The 21,725-nt window shown below is 41.1% G+C and overlaps 1 protein-coding gene across 2 annotated transcripts in view; it reads left to right on the top strand.

Annotated features, from left to right (window-relative positions):
* The window catches only part of LOC101864222 (inactive histone-lysine N-methyltransferase 2E), a 47,023-nt gene that overhangs the window by 18,098 nt on the left and 7,200 nt on the right, over positions 1-21,725 (top strand). Inside the window, exons 11-27 of one of the 2 annotated variants that reach the window (XM_005097782.3) lie at positions 473-587; positions 1,043-1,152; positions 1,840-1,920; positions 2,882-3,194; positions 3,804-3,965; positions 4,289-4,498; positions 5,188-5,322; positions 5,592-5,932; positions 6,412-6,613; positions 8,502-8,678; positions 9,561-9,723; positions 10,648-10,835; positions 11,672-13,888; positions 16,287-16,581; positions 17,120-17,236; positions 18,408-18,551; positions 21,451-21,615. In XM_005097782.3, coding sequence (XP_005097839.1) covers positions 473-587; positions 1,043-1,152; positions 1,840-1,920; positions 2,882-3,194; positions 3,804-3,965; positions 4,289-4,498; positions 5,188-5,322; positions 5,592-5,932; positions 6,412-6,613; positions 8,502-8,678; positions 9,561-9,723; positions 10,648-10,835; positions 11,672-13,888; positions 16,287-16,581; positions 17,120-17,236; positions 18,408-18,551; positions 21,451-21,615 — 5,135 coding nt within the window. The remainder of the gene's footprint in view (positions 1-472; positions 588-1,042; positions 1,153-1,839; positions 1,921-2,881; positions 3,195-3,803; positions 3,966-4,288; positions 4,499-5,187; positions 5,323-5,591; positions 5,933-6,411; positions 6,614-8,501; positions 8,679-9,560; positions 9,724-10,647; positions 10,836-11,671; positions 13,889-16,286; positions 16,582-17,119; positions 17,237-18,407; positions 18,552-21,450; positions 21,616-21,725) is intronic. The other variant, XM_005097783.3, reaches the window with a different exon arrangement.

The following is a 21,725-nucleotide window of genomic DNA, read 5'->3' as shown; positions in this document are numbered from 1 at the left end:
TTTCATTAGCTTTTCGTTAGTGTCAGTTACTTGTGAAATGAAAATCAAACAAAATACAGACAGGAAGATATCAAAGCAGGAAGATATCAAAGCGGGAAGAGTTTTAGTGTCTTCACTCTTTCTCTACAGCAAATGCACATTATCCCCTGCCTGTGTTTTTCTCAGGCCTGAGGAAATTGATTTTTGTTTCCCATGAAAGAAAGGAAAGGCACCAGCAGGCCACGATGCCTGATACTTCCTTGTAGATCAATACGAAAACTGAAGGCTTGCAGAGTAATTACCCTTGTAATTTAGTATCTGGCTTTGTGGAGCAGATGAAAGAAATCCATACTTGAGTGTCAAGCAGCCTTCTGCTGAAATATTGATTCATTCTTCTTTCCCCCCCCCCCATTGTACTGTGTGCAACTATTGTTTTTATCCACCAGTTGCTTGTCTTAGTATTTATCTCTTCTTTTTTCCCCATTTATTACAGGTTGCAACCATTTGTTCTGTTTTATTCAAGACTGGATGTTGACTTATGTGTAGATGCTCGGAATTATGGCAATGAGTCTCGTTTCATCCGGAGGTCATGCTCTCCAAACTCTGAGGTTGGATTGAGATTAGATTTCTTAAAAATTTTCTTTTGTATTTCTTTTTGTTTTGTTTTAGTGTACCTGTATCAACTGAGGTATCAAGCAGGTTTAGACTGTCTTATGTAAAATGTGAATGAAATGAGAAAAGATCCTCAATTTGTGAAAGTAGTCTTGATTCAATTTCAGAATAACTAGTGTAAATTCTTTTTTAGTGTCTTCATTTGAATGTGGGGTGATCGTTCTTGCATGTAATGTAGTATGCTTTGCTGTTTGTTTTATCAAATGACTGTACAAATGAAAAAAGTGTGTCTATTTCTATTATACATAGGACAGACCTGAATAGTGAATGATGTTTCATAAAGTAAATATGTTGATGTCGACTAGCAACTGGATTTGTGTATGATAATCTTGCTCATTACTTGTGACTCGAGAGGAATAACATGTTGGTTAATGCTTTTTATTACTTGCAGGTTCAACACACATTTGATGGAGGAAAGGTATTCTTTTTGATTGTTTCTCGGCATGAGATTTCTAGTCAAGTGGAAATCACAATACCTTTTGACTACAACTATCAAGAATGGTGAGTTTTAACTTTGTCTACTTTGTGGGGTGCGGGTTGTTCTTCTGAAAATTTGTATCAAAGACTGGTGAAAGAATATTTGAGTGACTGTAATGAAAATTTCTTTTTGCAGCGGGGCCCTTCAGTTTTGAATTGCGGGAAAAAAATTTCGTGGGTGAATTCCACTTTAGGTTGCGACAGTTTACTTATCATAGTAGACCATGAACAATTTGTGAGGCGTGCTAACAAAATGAGTTACTTCTCGCATTCCACAGATGGAGATATTGGCCAAAAATTGAAACTAGGATCAAATTTGTAAATTTTCTATTGATGCCATGTTCTCTAAGTATAAAAAGCCTTTTACTATTTCATTCTTATAAATAGTAAAAACTTCACCTTTAAGCGTGGTACACCTATTTCCATAGGGCTCGAATCCAAGAAGTTACTCATTTTGTCAGCATGGTTCACATTTATGCCTTTGGGAATGAGGTCCGGAGTTTAAAAAGTGAATTATCTCTTTGTAAAACCACAAAGTAAAAGTCAAGTTTTTGTTTTCTTTATCCCCATTTTCTTATGTGTATTGTTCTGTTTAGCATTTCCCATTTTGGCCAACTCGGTTCAGAAAAACAGAAAAATAATGGGATTACTTACTTTTTTGTGTATGAATATTGCAAGATAATAATTTTTTTAATGCTTTTTCTCTTCCAGTTCCTATTGTGTTGAGTGTGCCTGTATAAAGAACAACTGTGCAGTGTCAAGATATTGGAAAAAAGTGAAAAATTCCCACAAGTAAGTGTATTATTGTAAAAGCAAAAAACTAGATTTTCCTGAGTACTGAGTATTGAAAAAAGATTATTGATGTTCAACAGATGTTCATGGTTCAGATGCATAATCCAGACAGAAAAGGCTTTCATGGGATGCTTGTAAATAGGGAGCAAGCTCTGAGCAATAGTTATTTTGCGTGGAGCAGACAAAGACGGAGGTGATGGGGAACACATTTTAAAGGGATTTAGACATAATTTACCAATAATAAAGACATAATTTACCAATAATAAAATTGTAATGATTCTTTTTCCAACTTGTAATTTTTTTCTTTTTTCTTTTTTGGGAATGAAAATGAAAGCTGAAAAAAATGGGGGGGGGGGGGGGGGGAGTAGTTTTTCTGCTTTTCTCAAATAAAATGTGCTATGAAAAAAAGTTGTAAGAAACTGTAACTTTTACACAACCAAATAGTTTTTGCTAGTCCATAAATAATGAGAAAATATGTAAAAATAGGGCAACACTTCAGCAAAAAAGTGGGTATGAAAGAAAAAAAAAAGAAACGTTTTGGCTGCATTAATAGTAATCTTTGATACTAAGTAGGGGCAGCAAAATATCGTCCTGCAGGCCGTAAATTTGAGAAAATTATTTACAGATTTTTTTATTAGTAAGACTTCCTTCTTTTTGGGAAATCCTGAGCAGTTGGGTGTTGACGTGCATCTACAATTGAATCTGCCATAACGGCCACCTGTCAAAGACAATCACCGTCACAAACACCCACATCTCACTTCCCCTTGGATTAAAAAACAATTTTTAAAAAATTTAAATGTCACTGTTCAAACATCGACATGTCTAAGACAACCACATTTCTCCTGGACATTAAGTTGGCCATCTCAAAAAATTTCGACTGTACTTGCATTTGCTGTCATATGATCCCAGATATCTATTTATGACTTCAGCGTCATATAAAAAAATATTTTTTTGTGCCCAGGTCAGCAAAGAAAGAGCTTGGTATCAAGAGAAGACGCCAGTCGACAGTGGAGATTGAGAAAACACCTTGTGAGGAACTGAATGCGAGTCGGTCCCCTCCTGTGGGCAGCCCCAACAAGGGCAACACTACTCCAGTAAAAGCCCTGCAGATTAAGTTCTCAACAGCATCCAGCCCTCCGCCTCCTCCAAAACTGAGCAGCCCTGTGAAACTGTCAAACGTGTCTACACTCCTGGCCGCCTCAGCACTCTTGGACGGTCAGCTGGACGTAGCGTCCACCATGGGAGCATTTGATGTGAAAGACTCATCATTGCAGGCAAGTTTTCTAAAATCATAGATTTGTATTAGGATGCCATTTTTCCAGATTAAAAAAAAAACTATGTTTGATATTTTCACATATAGCAATTATTATTCACGGCCTTTGTTTTTTGTTTAACCACTTTAGGTGTGTCGATTAGCTGTTTTTTGGTGGTAAATATTTATGCTACTTCATAAATTTTTCAGCTATTTTCATAAAAATCCCAGTGGTGTCCCTGGTTGTATCTGAAACCATGATTTCAGCTCCTAGAGTTTAGGACATGATATGCCGGAAAAAAAGAGCCAGTTTCCATTGTGTAAACTGTGATGAAGACTTTAGATTTGTTTACATATATGAGCTGTATGCATTTTTAAAAGAGCATTGTGAAGAGCTCTAAACATTGATTTGATAAACTATAATTTATATACAGATTCTATCAAAATGTTACCCATTCCATAATCGAAGACCTACTAAGCTTTATTTTTAGAAAGCCGTACATTTATTATGACTCAGAGTTAGGTGAGGAAAAATCAGCCTGGCTGATGCCTTACTTTTTTGTTCCGTGCAACTTTTTGTTATGAGTTGTGTCATTGACATCTGACATCTTTTTTTCTTTTAAATCAACAGAAGTCGCCTCCCCCAGCAACACCACTGACACCACCAGCTAAACCAGTGTCCTCGAGGAGAGCCAGTCGAATAATGGAGGAACCTGCAAATGAAGAGAAGCCAGTACTTAGTTTACCTAACGCCACGAGTCACACAAAAGAAAAACAAGGGAAGAACAAAGAGGTAATAACTACTCATCAAAGAGAAAGCTTTCCCCTTGATTTTTCTCTTTTGAGTTTGCAAACTTTCTTGAAAGAGTATTTAAAGTAAACATTTTAGTGTCAAGAAAAGTATTGAGAATTATATATGTGTCCTGAAATTAGGAAATTTATTTAGGAGTTGGAACAGACATGCTGCCATAAAAAAGATTTGAAACACTGTCCTTTAGACATTAAAGTATGCGACTGAATGTCTGTAAAACAATACGTTGACATTGCTTTCAGCAACTCAGGGAAAACATGATTACTGTGTGAAATATTTCATTCTCCCTCTTGTTCTGTCCTCAGCACAAGACAAAGGAGAAAGACAACAAAGACCACCCGTACCATCACCAAAATGAAGTGAAGAAAGAAAGACGACTGTCGGCCCGCAGACAAAGTCAGGAAGAACCAGACACAGTAGTGGACTGCAAGAGTGAAGTACCAGCAGCATCTACAAACACAGCCACCAGTGAGACAGAAGACTCGGGCACTGCTTCAGACTGTCCAAGGAAGATGGTGGGTTTTAGTATAATACTGTCAGCCTCATTCCGTTGGCGTCTTGAGTAATTTTTTTTTTTTTTAAGTTTTGAGAAAATTGATGAGGAAGAGAGCACTTAAATCGGAACCATGAATAGGGCACCCGTTATTTTTCAACTAAAATTGGGAAGAAAGGTGCCTCTGACGATGGCCCAGTATTTGTAATGTCAAGTTTATGTTTTGTAGCACTGCTGTAATGTACAAGCGGACAGTGGAAAATGGGGACTGGTTGTTGTCTCTCAGGTTTACTAGACCTATTAATGTAGTGAGGGTCATAAATAAATTCTATTTGTGTATTATCACAAAGTTACCTTAAATATCATGGTTGGGACAATTTACTCCCAAGTGATTCTCTTCCTGGTTTTATAAAGATCCAAAGTTTGGACATATATTGATGATATTTATGTAGCTGATCCCTTGAAGATTAAAAGAGATTCATAGTCTACAAATTATGTAAGAAGTTTCAGTTTGAGAAACAAATGGGAAAAAGGAAACAATTTACTTTTCACAACTTCTAGACAGTGAAAGTTAAAGAATATGGCTTGTCAAGCTTTCTTTTGTCGTATTCCTTTTTTAATGTGATCATATTTAAGTCATTTTGTCGGGGTACTTTGCCTTTCTTTAGCTTGATATAATTCATTGTGTATATAAATTTTCAATGTTTTCAGACACGTGAAGAAAGAAAGCTTGATGCAATTATGAAGGCTTTTGAGAAAATGGAGAAAAGACAGGAACGCCGCAAGGAAGCAGCTGCCAAAGGCGACACTGTGACTAAGAAAGGGCATGAACCAAAGTCTAAAAAGGTTTGTGCCAACTCATGGAGTTAATAATTCTACTGTTTGATGGTGTAATTGTCTTAACTTTTGCTATTTTGAGGAAAGGAAGTGTGAAAATATTCTTGTAGGGCTGAACCCATATGCTGAAACTTTCTTTCATTTTGTCACCACCAGATTTTCATATAACTGTTCGCCTTGTCTTTTGATGTGAAAAAATAAATATGGAACATGCTAGAATTCAAAAAGTTCTTGCTCATAGCTTTGGTTATCATTTTTGAAATTGAATTCTATTTCAGAAAGAGGAAGGTGAAAACCAAGGTGGGGGGAACGGTCACTCGAGGACGGGATCTCAGGATGGGCCAGTCGACGAGACGGAAGTGAAACCGGAACCCGTGCAGGGTGCAGCAGACGTACAGATGAAGTCCCCGGGGCCCGGCAGTGGTGGAGAAGGAGAGGTGAAGGTAGAGCAGCCTGACCCAGTGGTCCTGTCCCCACCCACCGGCAGTGTGTCGCCCGTCGCTGCGGCTCCACCGGGGGTGTCAGCGCAGCCTGAGCCGCCAGTGGTGCCCAGGCCCGTGAAGGAAGAACAGCCGTCTCCTCAGAAAGTTGTCAGAAGGATGGGCAAAAGAAAAAGAAGGTTTGTTGAGTAAGGGTGTCTTTTTTTTGTTGTTATCTGGTCTGCTGGGAAATGTGTTGGTTCATGTTAAAAGTTTGGAATGTTGTGAATCGGGGGTATGGCGACGGTTCAGCGTTTAAGACTCCATCATAAGTCACTTTTCAAAATGGCACATGGTATAGTCTTGCACTAAGTAGGTATGGTGGTGGAGAAAACTACATGTTTTTTTTCTACTTTTAACTGGTCCATTGCTCTTACTTCCAGAACAATTTAAGATGCCTTTAGAATCGTTTGTTTGGATTTTGGGTGTTTAAGCAGTAGGTATTGTTCAATTGTTCGGTTGCTCTTACTGTTTTTAAAAAATGGAAGAAAAAACCCAAACTTTTCTGTATCTTAAGAAAGGAATTTTTGACTCACATGTTTGTATCCCTGATTTTTGTACTTGGTGGTAACAGATGGAGCTTCGTCATTTTCATACTTCCTTGTTCAATGAAAAACAGGAAAAGCCGGGTCCAGAGCACCTCTGTTCTGTCGGATACTGCATCTCTGTCCACGGATGAGGGCAACAGTAACAGCAGCTTCCCAGCCACCCCGCTGTCAGTGCCACCCACCCCGTCTGTTCCCGCCACACCTGTTAGCGCCCCTGTACCCTCTACCGATGTGGACAACAGCTCTGAGTTCAAGTTCATCAAGACGAAAAAGGTAGTTGTCTCAATTTACAATTTTTAAATATTTTTTTTGTGTTCTTCTCATATCCATTTATTGTGCCTCATTATTCTACTTGACGTCTGTTTGGATAACATCCAACAAGCTCAGAAAATTTTTTTCAAGATGAAGACCATGGTTTCAAGGTGTTGTTGAAGAGCGAGTTGAAGATTTCTGGCCGTTAAATACTTTTTTCCTTTCGTTTTAGTGAGTATTCTCTTAAATCACCGTCACACATTTACATTATTGATAGTTTCAGTCTTAAATTCTTATGTTCATTTTATGTTCAATGTACTAGGTGGGTGGTTGGTGGTTGCTTTAGTGTTATTTACTTCTGTGCTGCTGCTTTGTAGCAAACATTTATCCTCATGTCTCCCCCTTCTTAGGGCACTCTGTTTGCTCAGTTAATATCTTGCAAGGCTATGGAGCGTATGGCCCTGGTCAGAATTCTAGACTGGGTGTTCTTGTACTCAAGTAGTTTTGTGCTGCTTTCAAGGCTCTCAACCTATTTGGCATGGTCCTGCTGGAGATGGACATTAAATTCGGAGGACCCACCTCTTAAATAACCCAATTGTGTTGATCGGGGTGCTGAGCCTAAAAAAAATGTATACTACTCTCTGATTACAGTTATCTTTGGCACTTATATGATCTAGTTGTGGTGCAAGAACTTTTTAAAAAACTCGGTGTTCCAGTACAGTAGTCCCCACCTAAGATCCCACCACTTACGATCCCGGTTCGCTTAAAATCCCATTGTTTTAGGAAAACAGAATTTTTACTATACAAAAGTCACCTCTAAGATTCCGCTCTGATGGTTGACATTCGGCTAAGATCCCGCATTTCAGATCATAATTTGAGAAACAACCCGGGCTGGCACAGCCGATCAACCAAGAGTGAAAAGTTGAGATCAATAAACTGTCCGTCGCGTCAGAGATCAGCCACTCTCATGAATGTGATCGCATACACGTTGTAAAACTCGATGAAGCGATACAAAGTTTGCCCCAGACGGGATCACGCCGGGGTGTGAACTGACCGACGTGTTTGTTTTCCCCGAACATCACACTCACACCTGAGCTCTCCCCCTAAACTTGCATCACTCGCTGGGTGGGTAGGGCCTACACATTCGCTCCAGGCGGGATCACATCAAACTGTGAACTCTTCCTTGACCATTGCAGCAGTTGTCTCTACTCCCGAATTTGCGAGACGGACTGAATTTTAATTGGTGTGTTCACAACGTAATGGTGTGTAACGACACAGGCGGTTTTGTGGGGGAGGGGGCTTGGTCAGAGATGGAAAGCTATAAATTTTCGACAGGTAAAGGGGAGGGGCAACTGGATAAGCGTAGATCTTGAGACTCATGATAGCATGATAAGTCAAAATGGCACGCTTCATTCCACTATGCACCGTAATAGGTCAAGGTTAACCACTCTTTGCTCGCCATATGCCATAAACCCACCAAGCGGGCACGTCAGTTCATTGTAGAGTGGAGGGAGACCATTTTACCGATTGTGAGCCTTAACATAAGTCAGGCAGCTGCATAACAAAGAAAGTTTTGGATTGGAACCCACAGGGCAAGAGATCAAGGGGAAGACCTCGGGGAACAAGAGGCTAGCCCAGGATAGAGAAAAGTGGGGGGTGTTTGTCCGTGGCCTATACCCTGATGCAGGGTGGAGAAAGGCAATGATGATGAGCCTTAACATGGGTCACCATAGATTCTTCCCTGGGTTCGTCGGTTAAGATCCCGGTTCGCCTAAGATCCTGGTTCGCCTTGCTCCCGAGCACCGGGATCTTAGGTGGAGACTACTGTATTATGAATACCTTTTGCTTCTTTATAAAAATAATAATTCCTCATGGGTTTTTTTCGGTTTTTTTCTCTTTTTTTTTTCAGCATTTATTCACAGAGTGGTCAAATAAACATGAGGATGAGAACAAGCAAGAAGAAATGTTTGTACAATGTTTACCGAGCCCTCATGTGAACACAATGGATCATCTGCAGAGAAGGAACTCCCAGAGCGCAGGCTGCAGTAAAGGCTCAGATGCCAATGCAGCAGGCTCTGCTAAGAAGGTTTGTGGAGGCAGGGGTGGTAAAAAGCATTATCTTGGATGATTAATGTTGTGACTTGTATTGATATCTGTTTAGAACGTGAGATTGTTGAGTTTGTGTGAATGCTGCATTTTATATCTACTGGGTATTGTGGCTTTGTCCTTGTTTTTCATCGTCACTGTTTTAGATGGCAAAGGAAAAGATTTTCTTCTTGCTCTTATACTAGTTTTTGTTGGGCAGATTTCCATTACAGTGCACAATGTACTACAGGATTCTGTTGAATTTTTTTTTTTAATCAGTATTATAATGATACAGTTTGAAGCTAATGTGTGGGTACCATTTGAAGCTAACGCGTTCTTCTTATGGAACTCCATAGAGAGAAGTTCATTTGAAGAATGTCTGTGCGTAGCAATTGAAGCAAATCTCATGAGATGTTGGGGGGGAAAAGTCGGCTTGATTCCGTTACAACCAGTGTTTGTGGAGTAAACGTAGTTGTGTGGGTGGTTGACGGGTGCTCTGGTGTGGTTTGCTCCTTCTTTCCTATCAAACATCTATCGTCCTTATCTCTCCTTTTTCTTTTTTTATGTTTGTTGATCTCTTGTGACACCTCTTATCTTCTGGCGCTCATATGACCTTTTGCAGTTGCGAGCGCCGTAAAACCTCTACTAAAACAAAACAAACGTGGTTGTTTACTCTGTGTGGTCTCTCTTGCAGCGCGGGGTGGTTGGTGGGTACTCTGGTGTGGTTTGCTTCTTCTTTCCTATCAAACATCTATCTATCGTCCTTTTCTCCCATCCTTCTTTTTTTGTGTTTGTTACTCTCTTGTAACACCTAATCTTCTGCGCTTATTTGACCTTATTGTGTTGCAAGTGCCTTAAAACTTTTTACTAAACTATCTTGCAGCGCTGGTTACGTCAAGCCATGCATGAAGTGCCCGTGCCGGTGGATTTCAAGCAGGGCCTGTCGGTCAGCACGGATGCTCCCGACAACATTTCTCCCGCCCCGAGGAGTGCCAGCCCCAATCTCGCTGTTGGCCTAGGAAGTCCGAGAGCTACTTCTCCACTTGGTGATTTTCTTTCTTTTTTTTTTTTTCTATTTCTTTCCCCATTTCTTTATTCGAGCCCTCATGATCCAGTGTCTTTTTAGATTTTAGGGGTTTTGCTTACAAAAATCATTTCACTATTCAAACACAAAGGATGCTGGTGCAACAAGATTTTAACATTTTGTCAAGAGGAATTGTTTTGTGTTCTCTCTCTCTTTGATAAAGAGTTGGCAGTCTTCTAAGGCTTTCTTAGAGTGTGATGTACTGGGTTGATTCTTTGCCCATCTATGACTTTTTACTGTAAGGCTCTGACTTCAGACAAATGGGCTCTGCATTGAAATTGAATTCATCTGTGTCATCAGCAGTTAAGTCCTAAATAATTTTGAATAGAAACATACAACGAAGTCTGCTTTAACGAAATACTGTCAGTGGGTGGTTGGCGGGTGCTCTGGTGTGGTCTGCTCCTCCTTCCTATCAAACATCTGTTGTCTTTATCTCCCCTCCTTCTTTTCTGTGTTTGTTACTCTCTTGTAACACCTCTAATCTTCGGCACATATATATCCTTATTGTGTTGCAAGTGCAGTAAAACTCTTACTAAAACTATTTTAAAAACCCACTGTCAATCCAAAAACAGCAGGAAACTGAAATGAAAATCCCTGAACGTAGTGCCTCGGTGTATGTTAGAATTCCTTGCAGCTGGATTTTTTAAAAATTCTGCTGTTTCTTTATATCCATTACTCTAAATGAATTTATGGAAACATTTGCTTAGTTTTATACATGTTGGGTAAGGGTGGTAGTCTAATTTTGTAGATGTTATATTGCCTGGGGTTTTTTTTTAATGGGGAGGAGGGGGGGGATTTTTATGGTTATCACTATTTTTTTTTTGCCATTTACAGTGTTCGGAGGGTACTGTTATTTGAACATCTTGAATGCTTATCTTTCTCTCAGATTTTGTGACACCCCTGAAGAAGCGCCGGTTAATGCGAGAGTCTTTGTCTGGCGAGAGCAGTGGGTCCGTCATCTCCCCCAGTGCTGGTGTCCTGGCAGAAAGCTTTGCCTCCAACAGCATCGGTGTGGCGCCGAGAACCAACGGAGTGAAGCAGTTCTTCCCTCCGCACAGACACAGCACAGATGATGTAAGACTTTCAGTTAAACCAAGGTTTTTGTAACTGTGTGCATGGTACCTTGTGCTACCTTCCTTAGGGAGGCTTGTGTGGGCAGGAGTCGATTCAAAGTCACTTTTATGTTGGGTCAGTTGGCTGAAGTGTCTCATGGTGTCTCCCCCCCCCGTACCAGAAATTTGATGTCCTCTTTTTCAGACTGAGGCTATTGACATCCGCATAACATAAGAACTGCTACATTGTTAGTGTTCTTGTGTTAAGAATTTTTATATTACTGTCAACGTTTGTGCGCTCCCAAGCAGAATAGAAATAACATGTTGTGTAAAGATGAAGTGAGTGAAAGGGATAGGCTTAGTGTTAATACTTGAGAAATGTTGTGTGTATCATTTGTGCTACATTTTCCATTGAAATATTTTTCCAAGCCTAAAATTTAAAACTGAGGAAAGAGTAATACTTTTGTATGAATTGACTAAAGCGACCATAGCAAGGGGCTTTGGCATTGTGTGTTACAAATGTTGTTTTGTGACAAAATACCTTTTGTAAAGTTTGGTCTTTTCCTCCAATTTCTATGTTGGTGTATGAGAGAAAGAGTATGAGTGAAAGAGACTGAAATTGTTTTTGATCTTTCTGCTGCGGCAATGCATGCGTGTGATAAATGAAATAAATCTTTTCATTTCTATCTAATGAGGATTTGCCTTTTATAATTCAAAAGTTGGAAATTGCACAATTTGTGTAGCCTATGTTGAAATTGTTCTTGATATTAACCCATTGGTTTCATGTTGTGTGTTACTTTATGTTAGTTTTCTTTTAATTCTTACTTTTTTGTTCTTTTGTTCCTTTGTGGCCCATAGCGACTGTTGTTGCACAAGAACTACCCCATTCAGAATGGTTTCTCGGGCACCATACCAGAGGAAAGAAGAGCAAGTGCATCTGCTAGCTCCACGCACGTATCACTCAACAGCACACCAAGCCACCTGAATCACAGAGACGATTCTGGTTCAGAAGCTTCGCCGTCTTCTGGTGTATTCCCACCCGTGAAAGTTGATCCTATTTCAGTGACTGCTTCCTCAGTGGCCAGGATGAATGGACTGTCTGGGGTGAGGCCTAGCGTGAGCTCGGTCAACGTGCCTCCACCATCCAGCTCTCATTTTCCTCTCAAATTAAGGAACATTTTTGAGAAGATGGAAGTTGACAGTAGTGCTGAGGGAGGGAAGGAGAAGGCTCCCCAGGCGAGCTCATCTCTGTTGTTTCGTGAGAATGGCCTTGGTCACATAGGGGCTCCTTTCCGAGAAGTCATTTCTGCTAAACTGGAGGAAGACAGCGGAATTGGCAGCTCGGCTTCCACCTCCACTGTGGTGGTTGTAAATAGCAGTAGTGTATATAACGGGGTGAACAACCTCATGGAGGAGGGCAGTGAGGCAGGGTGTGTGACCACCAAATCCATCATGGACATTGACAGCCCGGCCACCGTGCGGGTGGACCTCAATGCCCACGAGATGGAGCCATCCTCCCTCAGCGACAGCTCGGCTGTGGTGAACTTGAACGAGAGGTTGTTTCAGCTGGACGCGGTTCAGGAGAGGAGGACTCGTGACACAGTGGGCGACTGCCAAGTGAACAGCTCGGAAGACATTGTGAACTCTCTGCCTTTGCCTGTTTCAGGCCATAATAACATTGACATCTGTGATAATGGGTGCACGGACTCTTCTGTCGTGCAGGTTCGTATTAGTGAGCCAGGAGGGGGGGAGGAGAGAGCGGTGGCTGGCCTCAGTCGGGACGAGGAGGTTGTGGACAGTTCCCAGCATGTAAATAGGGTCAGCCGCGCAGGTGGCTCGACGTCATCAGTATTCCCTGACCAGGATGAGGTCAGCGTTAGCATATCGAGTGCGAGAGATGCGGTGACCACCGTCTCGGTTAGTAATGCGGGGCCAGAGGTGTCCAACGAGGGCATCAGTTCAAGTGGTCAGTGTTCACAGTCGGCGGAGGACAATGCTGTGTCTGTGTGTGATTCCATAGAAGAGGAGCAGGGTGGGGTTAGTGCAGGGGATGGTGGGGTGTCGGGGACGAACTGTGACTCGCATAGCATGGAGGTGGAGGAGAGTCAGGCACGGCAAGAGGAGGAAGAGGAGATGGACAGCGACGTGCATACTGCGAGAGAGGAGGAGGAACGGGGGGAAATGTGTGATTCAGCCAGTGTAGCGCACGATGTAGAGGCTAGGGGAAACCCACTGGCTTGTCCCGAGGTTGCGAGTAACAGCGAAGCGGATGTTTCAGGGGAAGGTATTGTGTCCGAGTCTCACAATGTAGAGGATGTGGTGAGTGACTTGAACTCTGCAGATGGGAATGTGGACTCGACTTGTGGGGAGTCGGCCAAAGAACTCTGCAGCTTTGCGCCTGCTCCGGCAGAGACAACTTCCAACAGTTCTACAGGAGCTGTCGACAGTTTCTGTGACAGTAACTTTGAACGATCGGGTCGTGTGTTGCAAGAAAACTCTGTAGGCAATGACGATTCTTCTGTGGAAGGTCAAGGTGTGTCATCGTCAAATCTCTTGGAGGTGCGGAGTTGCCACACAGTGTGGGACAACGACGTCCTTGGGCCGGGAGAGGCAATGTCAGACAATGCAATGTCATCTGTTGCCCAGGAGTACAGCTCTCAAATGTCGCCTATTACGTCGTCAGCATCTGCTCAAGGTTCTTCTGCTGTGCAGTCCAGGGTGTCTGCATCATCTCCCAGCTCCAAGGACGAAGGATCTTCGTCGCCGTCTGTCAGTGGCTCTATCTTTTTGTCACAAGCTGGCACTGTGTGTGTCAGCAGCAATGACTTGCCAAGCGGCTCTGAATGTCAGCCTCCATCCTCGTCACTGTCTGCGCTCTCCTTGTCGTCTTGCCCGTCAGCCCTTTCCACGTCGTTGTTGTCCCCCAGTGCTGGCCGAGTTGAAGATGACTTGAGCTCCACCACACCAGGTTCGAGTGCGTCGGTTTCTCCTCACAGTGGCTGTGGGTTGGCTGCCCCAGGTTCTTCCTCCTCCATCTCTTCCTCGGCAGAAGCAGCCCCAGCAGCGAAAAAGAAGGTATGTTTTCACAGACTTTTAGGAATATTTATGCTGGTGTCCTGTGTCTTCTTCTTCTTCTTCTTCTCGATCGCATCACTCTAAAAGTCCAGTATCTGCCGTATATTGGGCCATCCAGCTCGGTTCATCTGTCGGCCCATATAGCTTCTCTTGTTGTGTCAATGTGGTTGGCCACATTTCTTGTCTCAGGGCCCTGTTTGTCTCGCAGTGCTGAAGGCTGTCTTGTGTCCTATGTCATTACTGGCCTCTGTGGTGTAGTTGTTACGATGCTTTGTCATCGCACACAGAAGACTCAAATTTGATTTCGGAGTGGGGAGAATTTTTAATTTGAGTATATCAGTCAACATAAAAACACCTCTACATTTTCTATGTCTCTACCTGAGAACTTGCTTTCGTACATACTTTTTCCCTTCCTGTTGTATTGTGAGATGCCGTTGGGAGGTGCATGCAGTTCTACCTGAGATCTCAAATAATATTTCTCTGTAAATTTTATTCATTGTGGCCAGTAAAATGTTGAGTTGGAAATATGCATCTGTGTGACAGGAGTGTCAGCTTTTAGACTGTTTCTTTGTTTTCCTTGCTTTTAAGTCAAGTTCTACATAGTGGTCATGTTATTACTACATATGTTTGTTTTTTTTGTTTTGTTTTTGTAAAGTGTTTTACGGCGCTCTCAACTGCATAGGTCATATGAGCGCGCGGGACACACCTAATATTTTCAGTTGGTAGGAAATTTTGAATTTTGCCCGGGTGGCGGCCGAAGCCTTCTCTTATCGATTTTAGACCACCAAGGGATCTTTAACGTGCGCAACTTGCACACGGGCCCTCCGAGATTTTTCGCCCTTGTCCGAGAAGGCTAGGTGTAGATCTTTCCTACCAGAAGATCAGGGGTGTGGCAGAAAGACAGCAGTAAGGAGGAGCCAAGGAGTAGCAGTAGAAAGGCTGCAGAAAGAGTCAGGAGCCCAGAGGAGGGGGCAAAGGAGGTGCGGGGGTTGGGGCAGAAAGTGGAATTGAAAGCAGACGACAGAACATTGCTAGAGAGCAGGAAAGGAAGTGAAAGGAGACAATTTTAGAGCAGAAAATTTTCCGGTCGCTACCCGGATTCGAACCCGGGACCTTTGAATGAGAGGCCAACACCTTAACCTCTAGGCCACGAGAGCCCCCCTACATATGTTTACACAACACAAATTCTGCTTAAAAGATAGCATTAAGTTTAAATGTAGAGCAGCATTATATCAAGACAATATCAGTCATTTCTTGCAGGGAAAAGCTAGATGGATGGACTGAAACAACAGACAGAAAGCAAAGAAAAAATGTGAAAAAAATTGAATAGCTTTAAAGCCCATTTCAACACTGTAAGGTTATTCAAGAAGTGGGAACATAAAAGATAGCATTGAGAAAGTTGAGAAATGGGTAAATCGGTAAGCTATTTTTATCTTTTTAGAACAATGTGGTCTAGATTTTTCTCTCTCTGTAAATGAGTTACAGTGTAAATTACATGTGCGTTACAGTTCAGGCTAGGAGAGTAATCAGCTAATGTTACAGTCTGTATTTGATTGGTAAGTCATTGAAAGTTAATTTCTGTGAAAATTCAGGATTTTTTCAGTAGTCCCTTCTTCCAACTGCTCCTCTTTATAAGCGTTATCGTCTCATGTCTTCCTCTGCTTGTTGTTTCCTCTCTAGGTGCTTTAGGCTTCTTGTTTAGTTTACTAATTCTGTTTGTCTAGTTCCTGAGTGTTGTACAGGTGGTAGGAGGGCACTGCTTGTAGGTCCAACTTCTTAAATATCACTGAGATGTTTGTTTCTGATTTGCCAACAATAAGCGGTCATTTGAGTTCTTCTTTTAGTCTCAAGGGTAAAAGGTCAAGGGGAAGACCAAGTGGAACCAGGAAAAGAGTCAAAGAAATTGATGTACAGAAACTTTGGAAGACATGAAATGATATTAAGTAATTAAGTGGGGCTAGCCTAGGGTTGGGAAAAGTGGAAAGTGTTTGTTTGTGGGCCTTATCCTGATCCGGGGTGAGAAAGCCAATGATGATTTAAGCTTCTTGAAGCCCTTTACTGATGTGCAAGACAACTTCCAATTGTTGAGGAGACAAGAGCTCATTTTGGACAGTGTCATTGTAAAATAGAAGAAAACACAGGGCTGAGGTAGTTGTTCATTTGTACCACTTATTTGTCTTCAGTAGGCTGGTTGGTAGAGCAGATTTGACTGTACTTTTGTCAAAGGAATGAAAATCATTTTCTTTCTCGCCCGTGTGGCATCTAGTTTCTAATGTCTTTTTTTTACTGTCCTCTTCTCTGCCAGATGGGCGTTCAGCCTTTTCTCCATGTAAACCCCCTTGACATGTCCCAATTTATCTTGATCTTGAGGTCCTGTTTTTTAAATGTGCAATTTCAGGTCAGCTTGTTTGAGTACTGGAAGCGTTTGAAAGACAAACCGGCGTCAGCTACGGAGACAAAGACATCTCCGAGCTCTGGTTCCTCATCATCTTCTTCCTCTGCATTATCTTCATCATTATTGTCCTCATCCACCGTTCTGCATCAGAACAGTTTTTCAGCCAGCCGTTCAAGCACTTCACCTTCATCGTCCTCACACTCACCTTCAAGATCATCAGCACCATTGAATCCGCGGAAGCATCGGATGCCTACGCTGGCAACGCTTCCCTTGTTTAAGTCTTCTGATCCTAGGAAAGGTATACAACTTGTCATTACATTTAATGCTTCCTAAATTTAATATAGACTTTCCTCTTCTTTGTAAATCATTACATCACCATGTTGTTTTGCTGTCTGTTGCATTTTATTTTTTTTAGGCTGTTTTGTTTTTGTGTCATATTCACATTGTTCTCACTTTTCAACTTGTTGGGTTGTCAGAAACACTCTTTAACACTTTGCCATCACAAGGCCCATATAATTAAAAACCCTTGCCATAAAAGGCACAGGTGTTTTTTTGGAAAATCCAAAGAAACTGGATGGTAACCATCGGCGAGATGTCACTGCAAAGTGTTAAATGCTGGGAATGAAGCTTCCAGTCGTTATTGCGCCTGAGTTTAATGTAGTAAAAGCACTATTTTTATTTGTAGGGTGTCGGTACTGACATTTTATAAGTTCAGTTTATATTTTCATTGTGACGAGAGAGGTATTTTCTGTTTTATAGGTCTCATGACATCTGAATTAGACTTATACTGTCCCCTATGACATTTTTGAGTTGTCATCATCTATATTTTGTTACAGACGAGAAAAGAAAGGCGAAGAGCAGTAAACCCGAGAAACAATTAAGCCTGACAGAAAGGCTGAGATTGGAGTTTGGTGTGGAAGATGTCGAGGAGGACTCTGGTAAACAGAAAAGTGGTAAGTTTTTGTCATGAAATTTTATGTACATAGCTAGTGCTTAGTTCTATTTTATCAGACCACTTGGATTTTTTTAGTTTACTCTAATATCTTCAGCTCATCGTATACATTTTCCAGCTTGGCGGTTATGTTGAGCAGTACTTACAAGCATACTAAATCCAGGCTAACTTTTCTCTGCTTCCAGGGCATTTGTGAACCTTCCTTATATTTTGGTGCAGTGTACATGGAAAAATACAGAAAAATGCAGGTGTTGTATAAACATATGACTGACTTAGAGTCCTCACTACATTAAGCCAAGAGCGACCTAGTTAGTAATTTGCTTTGCTTCCAGTGGTGCGGTTGCCCTACTCTTGCCTTTTGCCATAGGTTTTTATCCAGTGCTTTTGGAGGGAAAATGCACTGTTCTATTCCTGCAGCAACGATTTTGTCTTCTCACATCAGGTGCCAGCATGAAAATGCAGCTTTACAATTGTCTCATGCGCTTTGTACATTTCTGAACCAAAGAACAATTGACATTCTTCCCTTGAAGTCTCTCGCTTATAACACAAAATGGTACAAAACTGTCTCGTCCACATGGGTTGGTAGTTGATAGATATATACACTCACAAAGCGTTTGGCAGTCTTCTTTTTAAAGCATAGGTCAAGTGTCTTGTTTTACAATTAAAGATGTAAGTAAGTGCTTATGCTCTTGCCAGTCTGCCTGTATGAAGATGGCAGGAGTATTGAAATAGACAGAATGACAAATAATTGCAGCATCATGGAGTACACAAGAATGAAAACAGGGATTAGCATCAAAGAGCTGAGTTTTACAATTGTCTTACAGTGGAAATGAAGCTTTAAAATGCTCAAACTATTTCAAAACTATTCTGTTCTAGAATTGGTCTCACTGGCTATAGCAGAATCCACAAATCATCTTAATCCTCATTTCTTCTAAATTTGCAGAAGAGCTATTCTCCTCTGCAGATGCGTTTGTTATCATCAGACACTAAAGAGTGAAATACAATTATTGTTATAATTATAATTTGCAAACCCACAGTAACTCTCATACAACAAGAGCTAGCAAGTTTCTTGTAAGTCATGTATCGAAAATGGTGCTTCTCAGCTCCCTAGTCTGAATGAATGTGATGAGGCTACACGTTGGGATTGACCTTGCCTGTACCTTACTCTCTAGATACCAAGAAGCACCGGGAGCCCGGAACGCCTCCGCCCCCTCCTCCCCCACCCCCTCCTCCTCATCCTCCTCCACTCCACCCTCTTGGTGCCTCTCAGGCTCACCCACACCACCACCAGACCACCCGACGCAATGTCACCGACGGTGAGTGCAGGCAGACGGGACAAACCTCAGTTGTCCGCGTCTGCTGCATGCTGGTCTTCTTCATATTGATGTGGACTGTGTTGCCTGTCTCCCCGCCCACACCCTTTTGCTCTTTTCATTCTGTGCTTGCTTTGCTTTCTTATTTAGTTGACTCCTTCTTCCACTTTATATATATTTTTTGCTTTGAAATGTTTGTATTTATTGTGGATATTTTAAAAAATAATTTTCTTTCTTTTATGTTATGTTTTACTTTGGTCTGTGTAATGCTGTTTGTATCACCACTTTTTGTTTGTCCCTTGTGAAGCTGTTGAGGGTTCATTTTTCTTACGAAATGTCCTCTGCATAAATATTTTTTGATATTTTGTCTGTATTATTCTTTGAAATGGTCAGTATCATCAGTATGTATGTTCTAAATAGTAGGCGTTCTGTTGCCCAAATGTTGCAGTCTGTAAAACGCACTGTTTTTTGGTGTTATATAGCTGATTGTTCACTTCCTTACAAGTAGAATCTATCAAACTTTTCATAGAGACATATATCTTGCAGTGGGTGGTTGGCGGGTGCTCTGGTGTGGTTTGCTTCTTCTTTCCTATCAAACATTTATCATCCTTATCTCCCCTTCTTCTTTTATATGTTTGTTACTCTCTTGTAACACCTCTAATCTTTTGGCGCTCATATGACCTTATGCAGTTGCGAGCGCCGTAAAACATCTACTAAAACTAAAACTATATATCTTGCAAGTTTTTGCCATTATGCTGAAGGTGGAATGGCAGGGACCTTCTTCTGCTCTGCTGATATATTTGAAATTGTGTGTTGTACGTTGTGAAATCTGATGGTGAACAGTGTAGTGCGTCTTGCAAAATTCTCAATTTTTTCAAGTTATAGTCTTTCTTAGCTCTCTTGTTTATTGTAAGGTAGGTTGATATGTTCTGTTGTTATTGTTACTTCTATAGCAGTCAGTATATTTTTGGTGCCTCGTTGTGCTTAGCACGAATTATTTTTAGCCGGTCTAAGTTGTTTTGTCAGTTCAGCCGTATTATAGATAATTATAATTGTCGCTGATATGGTCTATAATGGCAGCTATTTGCGAAAAATACAAATTAAAAGAATATTGACTGAAGAAAAGCCTATTTTGTCTGAAACGATGAAACTTGGATTAAATTGTAATATGATCCCCAACACATTTACTTAATGATGGAGAATTGATGAAAACTCCAGAGTCTCCTTCTGTTTATGTTTAGTGAGGACAGAATGAGCACAGAAATTCATTTTTGTTTGAATAGGAGAATCAAGGGGGAAGAAATAAGAGATGAAGTCTTTTTTTCTAAGAGTTTTCTTTGCTTCTGTAAAGAAATTGGGCAAATTTCTTGCTGTGCCTGTGAAATTTATAAATATCTTTTGTTTGTTTTGCACCTAAAGTTGTGTTTGCTGTATATGTCAACAGCACTTTAGGGCTCACAAGGCCCCTAGAATGGATGCCTAGATTACAATAATCTTGTCTGACCTTGTTGCTATGATGTCTTGCTGTAGATCTTCTCAGATGATTTATTTTTCATTATTGTTGTGGCTCTTTGGTAAGAAAAAGTATGTTATGTTCTGTTTCTGTAAGTTTTCCTACATTCATTGAACAAATTTGTCTCAAGAATTGACTAAAGAAGGTCTGTGTTTTCTGTGTAGATGGATTTTACCTGGTCATTGCAGGTTCTTGCAGTGTATTTTAGCTCTTATAGGGGGGTCCGTTATTTCTTCCAATCAATGTTCATGCTAAAAAGGGCGGTTGCAGTTTTTGTCTAGCTATGTATTTGTGTTATATATATATTTACTGTTCTGTGTCTGTGTCTTTTATTGTTCTTATCTTTTATAAATGACCAAGTAAGTACTAGTCATCTGTTAAATCCATGCCATTCATAAATTCTTGAGAAAAGTCATGAGGATAGCTTTCCTGTGAAGCTGGGCAGACCCTTTCTATGATGTTTCTGTGAAAATCCTGTATTTATGTTTGTGTGATGTACTGTTGCCATCTCATGAGCTCAGTTTGTGGTTCTTTGATATATGCACACACACTATAAATGTATTAACATTAGAATTCACAAATGCCCCCCGGGGCGGTGTGGTGCCACTGACTGAAGAGTCTTTAGGCCATTCCCAAAGGGGGGACATTTCTCGTTCTTGCACAGTAGAATTGTAAATGGACTGATTCATCAATGTCACGCTCATAACTGTGCCTGATCTACAACAGGGAACTCCAGCTTTTTCTTTCCTAATCCTTACTATTGTCGTTTTTCCTCTACTTCTTGTGTATGTTTGTCACACTTTTGTGACCCACTATTTCGAGGGTGCCTTGATAGTCGAAGCAGACTTTGCGCTGTTGAAGCTAGAGAGGTGAGCAGAGTAAGTCTGATTCCCTGTAAGGACTTTTCTGCTGACATCCACCCCTTGGCGCTCATATGACCTTATGCAGTTGTGAGCACCGTTAAACTTGTACTTAAACTAAACTAAAAGAATTCACAAATGCTTACGGTTCGGTTCATTAATACAGTGTGAATTTTGTAAATAAAAGTAGTGGGAAAGGGTAGTACCCACTTTTTGGTGTTTTGTGCAGTTTTCTTTGTGGTCTACTGTTTGTTGAATTTACAGGTGCAGAACCTTCAGATACAGAGAGGAGACGGTTAATGTACACAGTACAGTGTGTATACCAACAATTGATTATAATAGTTTACCATGATGGTTTAGGAAGCTGATGATACTGATATGGCAAGGTGAATTATTGATTATGAAGTGCTGCTTCTCTTTCTCATTCTAGATCTTGGTAAACGAGGTTTTGAAAATTCTCCTTGTGGGTGTTTCTGCTTTTTTTTTTTTTTTTTTTTTTTACACCTTGCTTTTACCTTGTGTTTTTCAGTTCGATCAGATGAGTCAGAAGTTGCTTCTTCAAATGGTGGTGCAGAAGACAGTGCTCCGCCACCACCCCCACTCAGCGCTAGCTCTCCGTACCCACAGACGTCTGCCGCGCACAGTTTTGTCACACCTTCCAGCCACATGAGAGCTGGGTCAGGGGCTTACAGCGGTGAGTGCCTGATGATGGCTCAGATCTTAGTAGCAGTGGACATTCCCCTTTTTTTTCTCTCTCTCTCTCTCTCTCTCTGAGAATTTTCTTGTTAAAAAGAAAAAAATGCA

Source organism: Aplysia californica, unplaced genomic scaffold, assembly GCF_000002075.1.
Source record: "Aplysia californica isolate F4 #8 unplaced genomic scaffold, AplCal3.0 scaffold00164, whole genome shotgun sequence".
In the NCBI taxonomy this organism is placed as follows: domain Eukaryota; kingdom Metazoa; phylum Mollusca; class Gastropoda; order Aplysiida; family Aplysiidae; genus Aplysia; species Aplysia californica.
Note: the sequence above shows the minus strand (reverse complement) of the source record. Positions and strands in the feature narration are given on the sequence as shown.